The 17,407-nt window shown below is 31.0% G+C and overlaps 1 protein-coding gene across 1 annotated transcript in view; it reads left to right on the top strand.

Annotated features, from left to right (window-relative positions):
• Positions 1-732: 732 nt before the first annotated feature.
• The window catches only part of LOC140054252 (uncharacterized), a 68,827-nt gene continuing 52,152 nt past the window's right edge, over positions 733-17,407 (top strand). The window contains exon 1 of the mRNA XM_072099171.1: positions 733-1,103. Coding sequence (XP_071955272.1) covers positions 995-1,103 — 109 coding nt within the window. The 5' untranslated portion in view covers positions 733-994. The remainder of the gene's footprint in view (positions 1,104-17,407) is intronic.

Genomic DNA, 17,407 nt, shown 5'->3' with positions numbered 1-17,407 from the left:
TTCTGTCTTTATAAATTAGATATTGTTTCAACATGAACATCGCGGATAGTTTTTAGATATCCTGTGTTGACACGTCCGAGAGCGTGGGAGCCATTCAATGTACATCTACCCTAAGATCTACCTGACACATTTAATTGCTGTCAATAGACCAATAATGTCACTCAAATCAAACACGTCGAAATTAAATGACCTACCATCGAAATAAGTAGCGCACAATGTCAAGAATATATATATAGAAAAATGAATAACAGATGTCGAGGAGGAATAATCATCGCTTTTACCATGCACTCAATTTAACCCAATACTAATTGTATACTCTCACTGGATGTTAACTGCGTATTTTGTGATGAGAAGCATAACCATTAAATGATCGATCGTAGGAAACAAAATGAGAATGTTCACCCTCGCGCGCAAAAAGTAGGCTAAATCCACCGCTGTTGATTCAATGGCATACAACTATGAATAAATTTCTTTAGTAGACGCGAATAGATAGTAGAATTGAGTGAAACAAAAGATACAAATGCCATCCCATCCAACCACCCCTGTCTTAATTTCATCCTAATTTCTGTTTATTCTAAACTTCTTTTTTCTGTATTAAACTTTTGACAGCCTAACAAGGACGTTGGTCACTGGAACTTTATATTAAGCAACGCCTCCCACGCTGTGATTGGCTATGGCCCAGCGCGCTATTTAGATTACAAGGCCGTTCTCAAACACGGTGGAAGAATCACAGGAGCCCGACTCAACGTGAGGATAATAGAGTTTGGGTAGAATAACTTATTTCCCATTGAACCTGAATTTAAATATAGCTGTGTCGTCTGACTATAGGAAAAATACACGTCGTCGGAATAGTTTTAATTACGTGTTGTGGTATATTTCCAGTACGTACTTAGGCTAAAAGTTTGTCGGTGCTTAGGCCCATGTATGGATTAACTGGAGTGGTAACCGTCTGCTGCAGTGTGAACTTTCCCCGGGAGTGAATTGTCAAAACTTGATGTTTGTTGGTATGGCGATGGGGTATTCCCTGTCACCATGGCTTACATTTGTTGTTTTAGGACTTATTTTCCGCTACACTTCATCATCAGTGCTAGAATATTATCCAGGTAGGTTTTAATAATCAGTTTACTCAAGCATGTGCTAAGATTAAGAATAAGACGAAATAATTAAGAACTTTTTGTTGTTGTTGAGTGTTGTTGATGAGGTGGAGGAATGTTCCTACCTGTGTCGTGTTGCCCATTATATATTTACCTATTTAACTAAATGTGACATAGTAATACATGTTTCACAGTTAGAACTAGTTAGACTGGATATTGCAGAAAGAATAGTGAAGTATGATGGATTTTTTTCCGATTGTAATGTGGGAAGCTCAATACGCCATGTTTTCGCAAGAATGGATGGATCTAGATATTCCATTAGGCCAACACAATAATTTATTTTGTTGGCCTTATCTCAATTGTCCTTTTTGACTATTTTTCCAATAATTGAACACATCTTACTCAGTCATTCATGCTTGTCATACCAGCAACACTGGACTTTTGACAGTTTCATGACAAATGTCACATGTGTATTACATAATACAGTACCAATAAAAACATACCAGGGTTTTTTAAACACACAAATGGCGCACGCATAATTCTATATATAGAATCCTCAACTAAAAAAAAGTTAAGGTAATCTTTTATTCTGTACTGTGCTGTGATATACTGTATTGTTGTCCCAGTTGTCAATACCCCAAATTTTTCCCCTTTTTTTGCCTGCCAAAAAATATTTTGCACACATTTTTACTACCAGTAAGCAGAAGAGATACTAAGAAAAGTTTTGAAATTAGGATAGGCCTACGTTTCACTGTCTTGCTACTGTATTATCAAATATAAAAGCCTTACCCTTTCACACAATAGTACAGTATACTTAATAATAAGTGAACATTCTGTAAGTGTATACTGTACTTAGTAATGATTAGCCACGCCTTATAATGACAACAAGACCTATTTTTAAAGGTAAACCTTTTTAAAGACTTGGAAATGAGTCTTGTAATGAACTTGTCCAATGATCAAAATAAAGATTTTAGTGAACAATGAACTGATGTGATTAAGAAGACACAATGTTGACCTCTATATATTGTGTCTTACAATGGGTTGTCTTCTCACAATTATAAATCAATAAAATAAAGAAGATTACCTTAATCTTTGATTACAGTTATGTTTTACTGAAGTTCATTTCCTATATTCTCATGAAGAAATGTTCCTTTTGTGAATTAGCAATAAGATTTTATCCAGGTCAGACAAAAGTTGGGCACAAAAATTAAAGCAAAGAGGAGCAAAGCAAACGGCATTGAATTCTGCTGCAAAATTCAATTCAACTTTATTTAACCATGGAGACCCAGATCAACACATGGTTGTTCTGGCCATTGAGCCCAACGGCATAAACCATACAATAAGCAAGATATCATTCCTTCATTTTCTTTATTTCGGATAGAACATCCATATACAAATCATACAAAAAACAAAAGAGAAACAATTTCACCAAGAAATTAACAAGATATTGCAACCAGGGAGTTGTAAAATATTATTATATTATTTTACAACTCCCTGTTGCAACCAACCTACAATATCCTAAAACGCCAATTTGCACCAATGCTATATCCCTTTTAGTACTTTGTGTAGAGTAATGTACATAATTTTCTAAAATTTAAAATAAAATATTATGTACAGTTGTAGCTGCATAGAAAATTTAGAAACAATTAATAAATTATTACTAAATATTTAAAATTGGTGTTGTGTAAAACTTTTGAACTTGTTAAAATTGGCCTTCAAAGTTCATTTCACATTAAAAAGAACGTCCCATATTAAAGTTCAAATTAATTATATATAGTGCATTTCGTTTCTGGGTGGTTCTTGTCATGTATTGTTGTTTGACTTTTACTTGACATTTTCAGCGTTGCGCTGTGCGGTCGCATGGTTTAACTAGCGAAATGACATTCAATGTTCCTACTCGCTAATGAGCTCTAAGAAAATAAAAAAAAGCGTAATAGTTATTGTTAGGCATAAAAAATTGTAAAGAAATGCCCACTTAGTGAAAGTTTTAGCCAGGTGTTAAGATTCACATTGGTGATTCAAGGAATATCACACATACCCACCAACTTGCCCTATAGCTTCAAGGACAGGCTGTAGTGTAGTTAGCAGAACCTGCAAGGGTACTGTAAAGAAGAGTAACTATAATACAAAACCTACTTAAATTCTAAGATCTTCTAATTATTCAGTGTACAGTACCATACAATACAGGTACAGTAGTGATGAAAAATTAAGAATGCAAAATAAAACATATTACTTACAGTACAGTAAAAAGGAAAAGATGATAGAGTTAAAGTAGGTTTCGAAGTTTTAAAAAACCCCTTAAAATAAATTTTCAGCTAGTTTGGATGGAAAAGTTTACCCAACCTAAAATACAGTACCTTCATAATTCCAGAAAATAAAAGTGAATTTTTGTTTCTGTTTCATCCAATAATGGAATATTATTACAGGTTTTTATATTAATGTTCAAGGTATATTTATTCAATAATTAAATTATTTAGGAATCATACTGTTTACAGTATCATCCAACAATTTAACCAATGGTATCAGACTGTAATTTAAATATTTCTCATTATAAAACTTGATGATTATGTTTTTAAAAACTTGTTAACATCAACCACAAATTAATTGTGTTAACCCCACAGTATCAACTTTCACTTGTGTTTCTACTCCGCCTATAATCACGTTTAATTGGGATCAAGAGCAAGATGAAATAAAAATACCACTTTAGGGATAAAATTTATGAAAACGAACAATAGCTGTTGGCATTAAAATAACCACATTGGTGGTATAACATCAAATAGGCTACACGACTAAACCGCAGTACTAGTGTTAAATTTCATTGCTAAAAAGCTGATGATTTTTGATAGAGAGAGTGGATTTTACCTTTATCCATTATAATAATAGCTGTAGGGCTAGAAAAATATATTTTGTGTTTAAAGTTTTGATCTTTGTATTAAATCATTGGAAATTTAATAAGATGTTTCTTCAATGACCTACACGGGCTAGCTAGTTTGTAATTTTCAACTTCACTTAATGACAAATATTATGCTAAGTAGTAGCAGCAAATTGCTAGATATCATACCTGAGTTTAATACTGTAAATTTCGAGCTCTGGTACAGTACTACCCAAGAATGCCTAAAATTGAAAAAAAAAAAAAGAAAAAATTACTTTTTATAGGATATTAAATAAATGTTTTAAAATAATTATAGTTTATTTTTTTTATTTTGATACTCCTTTATTATAATTTAAGAATGGTTATTTACCAAATTAAATAAAAATTTAAATGTAACTGAGGAAATTTGGATTTTTCGAACTTTGTAAGTTATTTGCTCAAATTAAATTGTAATTTTCACTTTGTAAAAAAACATCATCTCTATTACAAAGATTAGAAAATTGTTGAGGTTATTAACCTCTTTGCTATAAGCAGTATTTTCCACATATTGACGGAAAATGTTCATCTAACATCTGTTCTCATATTTGCATTCGCTGTTGAAATTGTTATAGAACACCTCGGCTAATTTACCAATTGTAATATATATCAGATTCCGTAACATCAAGTTTTTTCAAAGATTAATTTTAATGATATTTTGATGTGTATGGTTTTTTTTTAGTGTACATATTTTTTCAGATATCGCACGCTACTGTACCTCTAACACTTAATGCAATTGATTTATGTGTACGACTTCTAAATACATTTCATAAACAATTTAGTCACACAGTGGGTTAATGAACCAACCCACATTTTAAACTCAATTTGATTTTCTATAACAACATTCTTGGATTTCATTTTTAGAAGGTAACCAGAATTTTGTGTATGATGTGTATCAGGTACATACAGGTAACATTTGTGTATGTTATTCATGTAAAATTAATTAAGGACATTTTTTTAAACAACACTAAAATCATGGCCGTGTAGCCATCACCAGTACGATTGGTAAGGTTCCAACCTGACCACTCTACACAAGCCTTTGACAACCCAATGGATTGAACAGAGATTGTTCCCTTTCTTTTTTTAAAACCGCACCATTTTATTATATCTTGTGGTACATCACTGAAAATGATACCATAAAAATATTAAATAACATGAAATAATTCATGTCCAAATTAAGTCCATTCTCTGACCTGTTAGTTTCAAATATTTAAAACTTTTTTTTCTTCTCAAGGACCACCTTGAAAGCATAAGCCTGACTTGATTATTATTTAAAGTCGAATATGATAAAAAGATTAAGAAACTAAAGCTTCCAAAATAGCTACAAATTTCAAGTCCATCTCCAGAGAACAGAAATCATGATGTCATTGTACCATCAAGGCTATTCAATGTTGTAGGTCAGTTAATGTCCTGGTTAAAATGTTTTGATCACACCAAGCATATGGTACAATTTCTTCATTCCACTTTTCTACAGGTACTTTGGAATTTTTTAATAGATACCACTGTTACCTTACCTTACTGTATGATGATCGTTAAAACTGACCAATCAAATAGTTTACAAATTAAGATATCATTATTTTAATACGTATGTGTGCCTGCAGCTGATATTTACCTGTACTGTAACTTAGTACAAGTAGATAACAAGTTTGATAAAATACCAGTAGGCCATCCCAACTTTTTTATAATAATTATATAAAATATTGTGTCGACAGTTTTTTTCTGATAGTTTAAAAGATCTTACCATTACTGTAATATGTAGAATTCAAAATTATACTGTAAATGAAAAAGTCAAAAACATTCTTAAAACATTGAGACATACAAGGACGTTCTTATCAGATTTCCTAACTTCACAATCACATGGTATGCAATCCCATTAAGGAACGATTTACTTACATAAATTAATGTCCATACTCATAAAAACTTAATCGTGTCGTTAAAAAAAAGCGTGCAGATCCATTTTTGGTTCAGTACGTTTTATGAGGTAACATAGTTTTTTACTGCAAAGAGATGGATTAGCTATTTATTTGATTGATGAATTAATCAAGATTTTCACGAAACGATTGATGTCGTTAGCAATCTGCTGGGCATTGTGATGCATCATATTATAATTGTAACTCTCAATTATTTACACATCAAATCAATATTAAATTCCATATTTCTATTTCACCGTTATAGTAGTACTAGTAGGCCTAGTAGCTGTGCATAAAATAAATATTCTGTCAATTTCTGGTGATACTAACAAAGGACAACATAACATGGCCAACTCATATTATGGGGACACTGTGTAACATACAAGGGGTATGATAGTAATTACTAATACTGTATGTTCACTATGGCCAACCCCCACAGTATTCGGTGAAACTACTTCAAAGGAGTCCTGAAGGTGTCTCCTTAATAGAGTTCTAATGTACATAGTAATACTAATCTAAGCATTGTAGTCTTTTTCGTGCCTAGCTTACCTGGATAAACCGACAATAGCCCATACTCTCCAGAGGGAGGGCTTAGATATGTTAAAGTTCTTAGATCCTAATAAATTCTTTCATGTCATAACGTCGTTACAAAAACAAATAATGACGGTGGTACGTTGGAACGTTCCCACATGAGGGCGTGGTTGCAGACTAGTTCACTATGGTCCAGGAGTGTTCTAGGAACTTTGCTACATGTAGGCACGAAATAGACTACTAACACCACTATTGGTTTGTGTAATTTTGATTGAAATGGAATTTGTTTATTTATCTTGCGTTCCTCATTAGTGAATGATGGAATGATATCTGTCCAGTTGAGTAGTTTCTTGACCTGACAGGGTGTTGAGAAAGCTAAATGTTTACCATAAATAAATTTGATCTTGTGCCCTATGCCTACAATAAGTGCCAGGTACATGCTTACAATATCTGTGAAAGTAAACAACTACATTTTATTGGTAGAAAGGGGAGTAAAAAAAAATTGTTTGGCTGAAAGATTTCTTTATATTTATTATTCAATACATACTTTCCATAATGCTTTGTTTCAAGTATTTTTTAATACAAATTTATGAAATAATTTGTAGTCCATTTCGTGCCTAGCTTATCTGGATAAACCGACAATAGCCTTTCTCCTCGAAGAGAGAGATATAACTCAAAAATTAGAAACTTTCATTAACACAATGAGAACTCGTACAATTCATGAATTTGTACTGTACTTACATTGTTCAATCATAATTTAAATTTTAAATTAAAATTATAATTATTACCAATAACAATACTTTGTTCATCCCTCTCTCAGTTTTCCATGCAGAATTTGTTTCTGTTTTAAAATAATAAGTGTTTTTTGTACAGTACAGTATCTTTGTCTTCTTTAAAATTCTTTCTTTTACTCTACTACAGAATGTTCCATCTACAAACATCATTATTGTACTACATTTTTCTTGGCATTTTCTCTCGATTGATATTCATAAAAAAAAAAAACAACCGGATGTTTTTTTCCAGAATTTAATGTTCAGATAAAACAGCTAGAGCTGTTATCACTCTTCCCACGCATCTTGTCTCAAAACATCAGTGTTAAGAAATGTTCACTGAAATGAGACTGATTTCTTAGACTTGGATTAAATTCTTCCTTTACATTAGACATGTATATTAATCTTGATTATAAGCTACTGTATTATTAACAGATTAAATTTTAAATTATTGTTAGGTACAGTTAAAAAGAGCTAGACTGCATACTACTGTATAGGTATACAGTACTGTATTGTACATACAGTATACTGTAAGTAGTACAATACTAGATAATTTCCCAAAAATTAAAGTTTTCCATCCCATAATTAATAGGCAAACTAATAAAGCAATTCAATTTCTTTTTTCACCCATAATTTGTCTCCTTTTATAGTTCTAGTTGTGATCTACAATTTTAAGTTGTCTATTCATTACAAGCTATGCTTTTATTTATAAAATGAAATGAAAAGTGGTTTGGAGGAGGTTTGCACAATATCCCTTCTAACATCTAAATATCAACCCTTACATTTGTATCCATTGTTTAAAATAGTAATTTTTTTGATATAAATAAGTCATTGTCCCTCATCTGTGTGTGTGGTACCATCTGTGGACCAGTACACTCATGTTCACCTGCATATTCCGTTCCCCGGAGAAACTAAGAGGAATTAGTTCAAAATGTGAACAACTGTATTGAAATCTATTTCTAGCTTCCTCTATAATCATAAGATCTTTCTCAATTGTTCCCCAATGAAATAGCTTTCACACTTTTTTTATTTTTCAGAAGGTTAACAAACCAGAAAATGACCAGATAAATCATCAGCATAGTAAATTGATTTTGTTGCTGTTAAATATTATAAATTTTGGCTTAGAATTTTAGATGTTATGTACCCATTAATTATTTCATACCTAATGAATCAATTTTGACAAAGTTAGTGTATTTAATAATACCATCTTGACCATATATTGAACATTATTTTCAATAATTCAAAAATGCAATTTTTTTTTGTTAAATGTAATGTCATTTTTAATGATTCAAAAATGCATTTGTGCGATCTAAAATTGATGTTATTTATGCTTAATATTTAGTATTTGAGGAAGGTTAAAAAAGGTCAGTATCATCAATAATAAAGAAGAGAAATACAGCCTTTGTTTTATATTCACAACTAGTACTGTAAATGGTGATTAGATGGGGATTTTCCCTTTAGGATGTTGTTTTTAAACCACTTCTGTTTACCAGGTAAGTGGGCCTGGGTCCTAATTTTTTAAGTTGTCATTTATTAACCATGGCATTTTTTTCTTGCCAACTACACTATAGTATAATTAATGAGATAAATGATGGGTTTTGGTATTGTCTAGTCTTTCATTAAAGTTAAAACTATTATCCATTTATTAATGAAGTTTTAGTCGTCTGCTGATATTGATAAGATTGTCATTGTGACAGAACTGTTTTTTTTAATGAGATGGGAGGTTATTTATATTTTATAAGAACACAGTAAAATTATTTTTAATGTTTTTGCGTTAAGTTTTAGAATGTGTTACTGTTTATCTTTAAACAGTGTTTTCTTATTTTTATATTTATTAATTTTTATGATTCCCAGAATTTGTTCTCATGGGCAATTTTATGCATTATTAACTAAATATATTAACCATCCTGTTATTAGCAATTTTCTTTTTGTTTTGTTTTCGAAATAAAAAAAAAAAAAAAAAAAAAAATGTTGTTTTCTTAGATAATTATATTGTGAACCTACAGCTATCAAAAGTTTCTATTTAAATTTTAAAAGGACGAAAAGAAGGTTGTATTTCGCTGTAAACATCCTGGTCATATCTTCAAAGCGTGCATTGTCCGTCATTAAATACAGTTAAACAACCCTATGTGATATTTGATACCGAACCAGAAAGCTATATAAAAATCAATTATTGTTTATTCAAAACTAAGTAGGTAAAAGTACCCTTCAGTGCCTCGTCTTTATCCATTCTACACACGGTTGATGCACTTCAAAACATTCATGTTTGTCAGCATTATAAATCATGATACAGTACATTTAATACGCTCACTATTTGGTTTTGTTTTTCCCTAAAATATGACATACCTATCAAGAAGTAATAATTCATATTGATGTACTGTGTAAATAAATCATGAAGTTATTTAGTCTATTTGTGACAAACATACCCGGATAAACCAATATTGGCGTTATACTGTAAAAGGGAGATTTATTTTATTATTCATTATACTGTATCTTTAAACTCTGCTCTGAAGTTGGTGATGTCCAAACATACTGATACAGTTATCTCCATATCTACGTTTTTGAGACATTATTGGCATCATTTCTTCATTTCTTTTGAGATATAATATTATTTTTTATTTATGCATTCTTCTGTCCACCTTGACAGAATCATTTTAGCTTTAATTGGATACAAAATAGACAGGATGCCATAAAGAATGATATTTATTTAAAAAAATAAAAAATTATAAGTTGCTGATTACGTACAGAGAATATATAGTCTATTTCGTGCCTAACATACATGGATAAACTGATAAATGGCAATGCCATATTCTCCACGAAGAGCGAGATATACTCGAAATAAAATTAATTGAACACCCCTCTTCATAAATGGTACAGTCCATTTGTATATCAATTATGCATCTTTAAATATTATTATTATATACAGTATTCATAGAAGAATTAAAGATAGGAGTTAAAATAAGGAGTTTTCAATTTTCGATAACCTAGAAAAAGTTAGGTCATGTGAATTAAGTTTTTGCATGTAGGACGTGTTTCAAAAATTTATTCCTTCTTGACGACCACCGACAAAACATAAAAGCATACGTCGTCGGTCTCAAAAAATCGAAAAGCTCACTAAAAATGAAATCATTCAATATGACATTTCACTTTTCTCCTTTATTGCTTTAAACTGCACTTTGCTAACTTTCTACAGCACTTCATACCGGGGTTTAAATATTGTTTGTCAAGATTCTTAAAAGCAGCAATTCAAACATCCTTTCTAACTTGTTGACAATCTTGCATACACCAGTTGGCGCCTCCAGCAACGTACAGGGGCTTAGCTAGCTGGTTTGGTCCGATGCAAAGAAAAGTTAAATTCTTTGTTTTGCTTTACCAGTTTCTTTTGACAATTTAGTGATATGCTTGAGGTTGTTGTTTGTAAAGATTAATTTGATTTGATGATGACTACACATGCATCTTGCATGCTTGTTTGCAACTTTTTATTAAATACTTTTTATTGGTTTTCTCTATATTTGTATGTCAAATTGGATTTTTGGTTATAACGGACCTGTTTTGGAAACTTTAAGCTTTACTTCACGAACACTGTGCCTTTGAAAATGAATTAATTTTGAATTTCGAAAATGACCACAAGTTTTATACAGGTTTTTGTAAGTATGTGTTGAAAATAAACTGTAAAATATACTGAAAAAATACTAATAGTATATTGTTTTTTTCCACAAAGGGTATAAACAAAAATATAAAATGCACAATTAAAATAAATCTAATATGTTTCCAAGGCCTTGATAGCATTTAATCATGTATATTCGAATGTGTTGCTGAGCAGAATATGCAAATTAGTGACTCATCTTGAACTAAATGGCCATCTTCAGTAAAGCCCTTGAAATCCCTTGAAATGTACAAGAGAAAAACATTGCATTTTGTAGCAATAACAGGCATGCTCTCTGCCATCAATTTATCTGCTTTTGGTCAGGTTTGCAGCAAGTGTCAGTGAACATTTGTTATAGATGAGCATTGTATTTGTATTTTTAGGAAAAGTGATACATTTTATAGTGGTAACTTTAGGTTTTTTTACAAACCAAATTTCAAATCCATAGTAAACATTATATGGCTTATTTCATGCTTATATATTTTAAATCTTTCTATATTTTAACCAAAAAAAAGTATAACTTTTATCTTCTAATTTACATAACCAGCCCATTACACATGGATAATAAAGTGACATTCTCTTCTTTAAGAAAAAAACAGTATAATAGAATATTATTAAACTTCTTCAAGTCGCATTTCCAAACATAACTCCCAAATTTTTTTCTGATCTCGGAGACTAGACTACTATTTACGCTCTGAAAAAAAATGATATTTCTACAGTATAATAATGATTGTCTATTTAAATAGTACTTAATTAACTTGAAATAATTGTTGATTATTCTTCTGGGAGGTAATCACAAACTTTGAAATTTAATCAAGATAAATTGAAGTGTTTTAATTACAGTAGATAACTTCTAATTGATGAGCACAATACCTGCAGTTATTCCATATATGGAAATCCATTAACTCACAGGTCATAGTTTATATACTACTACAAGGTTACAAATAATTAGATAATTTACAGTACTGTAGTACACATTATACAGTGTACATTTTCAGAGGTCTTAATTTTGAAATATTGTGAAAAAACGTCAATTGATTGATTTAAAATTTCGAAAAGCAAAATAATAATAAAGGTTGTCTTATATAGTGCCTAATAATACAATTTTTCTAAAGCGCTTTACACACAAAAATGATTCATAAAATATGAAAGATAACCAAAAATATAAAAAAACCAAAGGAACCATTTAAACCGCTCAGTTTTCCTGCACTTTGAAGCACTCATATGAGAGCTTGTCGAACCATAGTCTTTAAACAAGAAAAGGCACGATAGTGAAAAAAAAATCAATAGCAATATTAGGCCGAAATTTGCTTTCCCAATAATCCCAACTAAATAATACATTACAATAATCGGAATGTTTTTTCCAAATTCTAAAAAATAATTAGGAGCAAAGCAGTACTGTACCTCCCACTGCATCTGAATTTTTTTAGCATAAACTATCCTCTTTTTTAGTGATATTAATATTTAAAACTTTTTGTGATGATAATTTTGTACACACATACTTGTTATCGATTTAGAAAGAATTCTATTACTTGTTTACCACTACTAGTAAGTTGTACTGTACCAAAAGCTCAGAACTTCTCTATAAATGTTTCAGATCATGACATATGGCAAAGGTTCTTTAGATCATTTCATAATCATAACACACATTGTCACAGAGTGACTCTTTTGTCATAATTCAATAATGTATAGAATAACGTGGTTATGTTTGTAGTTATGATTTAAAATATGACGCGCTATTATCTAGGTCAAGGACAAATTCAATTAATACTTTGATTGACGAAAGTTTCAGTGTTCCATAATGATATGTCTATTTTGAGCGAGATTATTAAACCGGATAAAAATAACAATACTTTTATTCTTTTCTTTTTTTCATAATTGTTTCTCTTTTCTTCTTTAATTTTGACATACATGTAAGAGGACAGATGTTAGTTACTGTAGAAGGCCATATTGTTAGAATATCAATTACGATTGTTTGCTAATTTGTGTAGATATATTTGCCAATTACTAATAAGATTATATACATTCTTGTGGTAATGCGATTATTGGTATAATTAACTGATGTTTGTGTACTACTATGTATGCTGTGTATCAATAAGAATTTAAAAAAAAACATAAACATGGTCTGTTTCGCGCCTAGCGTAATGTACTTGGATAAACTGACAATGGCCTGTGCTCTCCAGATGGAGGGCTTACAGTATATTTACTAAACATAAATAGCACAGAAAAGTCTGTTTAAGAAATATTATGTTATGTTGGTTTTTAATGGACTAATTTAATTATCGCTAAATTACAGTTAGTTAGTTAATTAATTAATTTGTAAATAACTTAAACCTGATTGGGCACTAAGCTTGTCTTCTATCTGCATTTAGATTTACCTGTTACTGTAGGTACAAATTAATGTAACTATTTGGGTCATAGGTCATACCTATAAATGAATGAATACCTCCTGATTTTAGTAATGTTTCTGAATACAAAATTACTATATATTTTGTTTAGTATAAACACTGGGTAAAGGCTTACTTTATTTTCTGTCTTCACAGTTGATGGTAAACTAAAAATAAACATTCACTTGTTGTGTTTGTACTATAACATGCATGATCTTTAACTACTCTACTTGCTAAACACTCTGAATACATAAATCACATTTAGTGTAATTTTATTCTCTGACCTAATGTCATACATAATTTTAATAGGTACAACTCTTAAAGTGGTAGAATGTTCAAAGGTGAGAGTTTATATATTGGTGCATAGCATTCTGAAAACATTACTATAGCTGGAGACATTCCAAAAGTAATTTAGTATGACAGGTTTGTTTTGCTGTAGGGATATCTCATGTCCAAATTTTAATTGCTGGTTTTGATGCTGACCTGATATCATTCCTTGTATTTAGTGCATTGTGTTTTCATTCAATTTTAGATTAATTTGGTTTTTAGCGCCCAGTTTATAAAATTACATTAGTTTTCATGTTGTACAGTATTATTAGTGTACGCCTACATCTTGGCCATGCCTAAAAAAATTATGCGATTCGGAGGTTTCTTTTTGTGGTACAGTCAATACCGGACTCTCTGAAAACCAGAAACTCCCCCAAACGGAGACTTTTCTCAAAGTCCAAAAGGTTCCAAAAAATTCATTATTACCATTAAAAAAACCAGACATATTTGGCCAGATTGACTGAACTTCCATTTGCATGGTTAGTGACCATTACCACCTTTGTGACAGGCTCATTGAAAATAGAATGTTGGGAAGGGGTGTAGTAGGGCTACAATAATAGAACATGTTTTGTTATTGTAGCCCTAGTAAATTCTAAGAAAATATACTTGTTGGCTGTTGTTTATTTCTATTGGTAGGGTCACACTTATTCAACCCCAGTTATATCTGCCACCGATTTTAAATTTAACACAATTATGTTATGAATGATGAATCATTCATCAATGTTTAATATAGCTAAAATTAAAAACTCTGTTAAAAATGGTGAACTCATTCTTAATAACAATCACCATGGAAACATGCATATATCCAACAGGGAAGGGTTGGATCATTGTTTTTCTCTGCCCTTGACTTTGATATTAACCATATGGTTCATAATTGGGCCCAGGTTAGCTCTCCTTATCAACATGTTTCTTCTTCTGTGGCCTAAAAACAAGTCTGGTTAAACTTTCTTATCTTCTATTTAAATGGCTGTGTGATATATGTGTTTTTATTTGGAATCCAATATGCTGTAAATATGCCACCCACATTCTTACTACAGTTAATGGAGTAACAGGTTTTAAACCAATGATTAAATGTAATTAGGTACAATTAATACCAAATTAAAATATTCCAGTAATTTATTGAAATATATTGCCTCCCTAAAAAATAATTAATTTGGAATTTTTTTGTTGCTGGTTCATTTCAAGACAAGAAAATTGGCTGATAATTCTGGGATGTCGTTCGTACCACGAAAATATGTACATGAGCTCATCACCGTTCATTTTCTACTCTACTACTTGTACTCTTAAGTTTTTTTACAAATTATTAATAAGTGTTAAAAAAGTTGTGATCAGTCGTGTTCTACCCTAAACTCTTGTCATCTGGCATGATAATAAAGTGGGGTTTTCTTTCCATTGTTTGATGGCAGATTGCCCAGAGAAAAATATTCTTTGTTCTTCCCGCCTATCCATTCATTCCATACAGAATGGGGAACGCAACAATGGTAGTGTAGGAATACAATTTAATATTGTCATCGGTATACATTTATTAAGTTTTGACAATGCCATTGTCCTTAAATGCACTCGCAGACGGCAGGTTCCCTTTGATCTAGACTACCGTGTAAAGATTACTCAGCCATTATCTAATAACGTTTAAATTTAAATTAAAAAGTACGTCAATGGAATATGAACTATTTTCCCAGTGTGAAATTAATATTGGGTATGACTTTGTAGCACTTACCACAGTTAATGACCTGAAATAACATTAATGATGACCTAATTAAATTCATTACATTATTGTTTCAAATATAATTATATTATTTTTATTATTTATTCAATGTTTTTGTTAAACATTTTTATGTCACATGATAGATATTCACTTTAAAACAAAAATTTGATAAAAAAAAAACAAAATTACTTGAAAAAAAAGAGGAAACAATCATCAAATTGACTGGATGTCAGTATTTTTTTGGTTGAACTGTTTATTTTGTCTTTTTATAAATATAAACATTATTTTTTTTTTACGAAATGATTGACTTATATTAAAATTTTGAAATGGCCTATTAAAAGTCTTTATTAATCTTTATTTTTCATGTTTTTTTGGGGGACAATACACTTACGGGTGACACTTTGTTGGGTCCTGAAGATGTCCCCTTAAAAACGGTTTCTACTGCATTCAACTTACATACACAAATGAGACCCTTTGAAAGGCTTTTATTACCAGCTTGTTAATATCATGATTTGGCATACTACTAACGTATTTATTGATTTTTGATTACCCGATTTAAATTGATAGCGTAAGTGTTTTCACACCTGATCGGATGTGATCAGTGAAAACATTTGCACTAAATACACAAAAGAATATATCAATGGCAAGATTAAAAGTCAACGGAAAAGGCGACGAGGCAAATCATATTTATGTTTTTGTTTACACCGTCCACATGAACAGAAGTCGTTTATGCAGAGTTGGGAACTTGTGTTTTACAGTTTGGAAAAATAAACAAATCAAGAGTGTAAAAACTATGGAATATCCATTTTGTTAAGCCTCGATCGCACTCAACTTAAATTTAGTCAAATTTACCGATTCGCTGGCTGAAGTTACCAAGAAAAGTACATTCCAAACACTGGCTATAATTCTCACAGGGTTAAATTAACCAAGTCCAATAGTTTACATTTACCGATCACTGCCTGCACAGTGAGTCAATTATTGTTTTTAACATCATGGTTAAATTTTAGTAAAATTGCAGTAAAAATATCTGCGTGAAAATATCCAAGTGCGAAATATATTCGCACTTGCGATGACATTGGGTAAAGCTAACTGTGGTTAAATTTACCATTTTTCAAGTCCAGAGCGAACAAGGCTTAAAGCTCTGTCTACATCAAATTAGTTTGACAATAAAAGTGTGATGTGCCCAAATATGGTAGCGATATACCCAAATATGGCAGTGGTATGACATCATCATGTCCATATATGGGCACATCACATTTTTGTCGCATAAAGTTTAATAGTGTAGACAAGGCTTTAGAAGTCTGTTCAGACTCATTTTTAACTTGTTTTGTATAGGGTTAGTTTCTTCTTCTTGAGATCCAACCAAATGTTGGCCATATGATACTTAATACTAACTGCATAAATCGATTTGTAACAACTTTTCGAACATATTCAATCTGTAGTATGTATCCCCTGTCATACTGTAATTTATTTCTATCCTATGCAATTCTGTTTCTTCCGCTTGTGAATACATTTCATTGTTTTGCTTTTTTGTTATTGAAAGTTTGCATAACCAATCTACAATGAATGCATAAACAAGTGTATTCATAGAAATGTAAAGGGTATGTAAACTAGGCTATGATAAAAGCATTCATATCCATGACGTCTGTCAAACAGTAACAAGCTAAGCTTGTGAAGTTTATTAAAGAGTTTAGGTTCAAAGTTTTTATAGTTATTTAGCTGATAAGGTAGTAAAGTGAATGACGTATGAAATGCCATGCTTTGAATTTTTTCTGGAGTTTAATTGCAGATTTCTAAGCACAAAGTTTATAAAAAATATCAGTTATTTCAATTAAAAAACCCCGCAAAAAATGGTTACGTATTAACTTGAAATGCCATGTTCAGAATTTTCTTCTGGATATTTTTAGACTTATAACTAAAAAGTTAATCAAGAAAAACCCTTTTTTTTAATAAATAATTTGTAACTATGTCGACATAGTGGGCAATAGACATGTAGTTTCGTTTCTAGACATGGCGTTTCTTTTCTAGACATGGCGTTTCTTTTCTAGACATGGCGTTTCTTTTCTAGACATGGCGTTTCTTTTCTAGACATGGCATTTCTCTTCTAGACATGGAGTTTCTCTTTTGCA

The sequence above is a fragment of the Antedon mediterranea genome, chromosome 7 (genome assembly GCF_964355755.1).
Source record: "Antedon mediterranea chromosome 7, ecAntMedi1.1, whole genome shotgun sequence".
In the NCBI taxonomy this organism is placed as follows: domain Eukaryota; kingdom Metazoa; phylum Echinodermata; class Crinoidea; order Comatulida; family Antedonidae; genus Antedon; species Antedon mediterranea.
The sequence above is the reverse complement of the archived record's forward strand: the minus strand, read 5'-3'. Positions and strand labels throughout refer to the sequence as shown.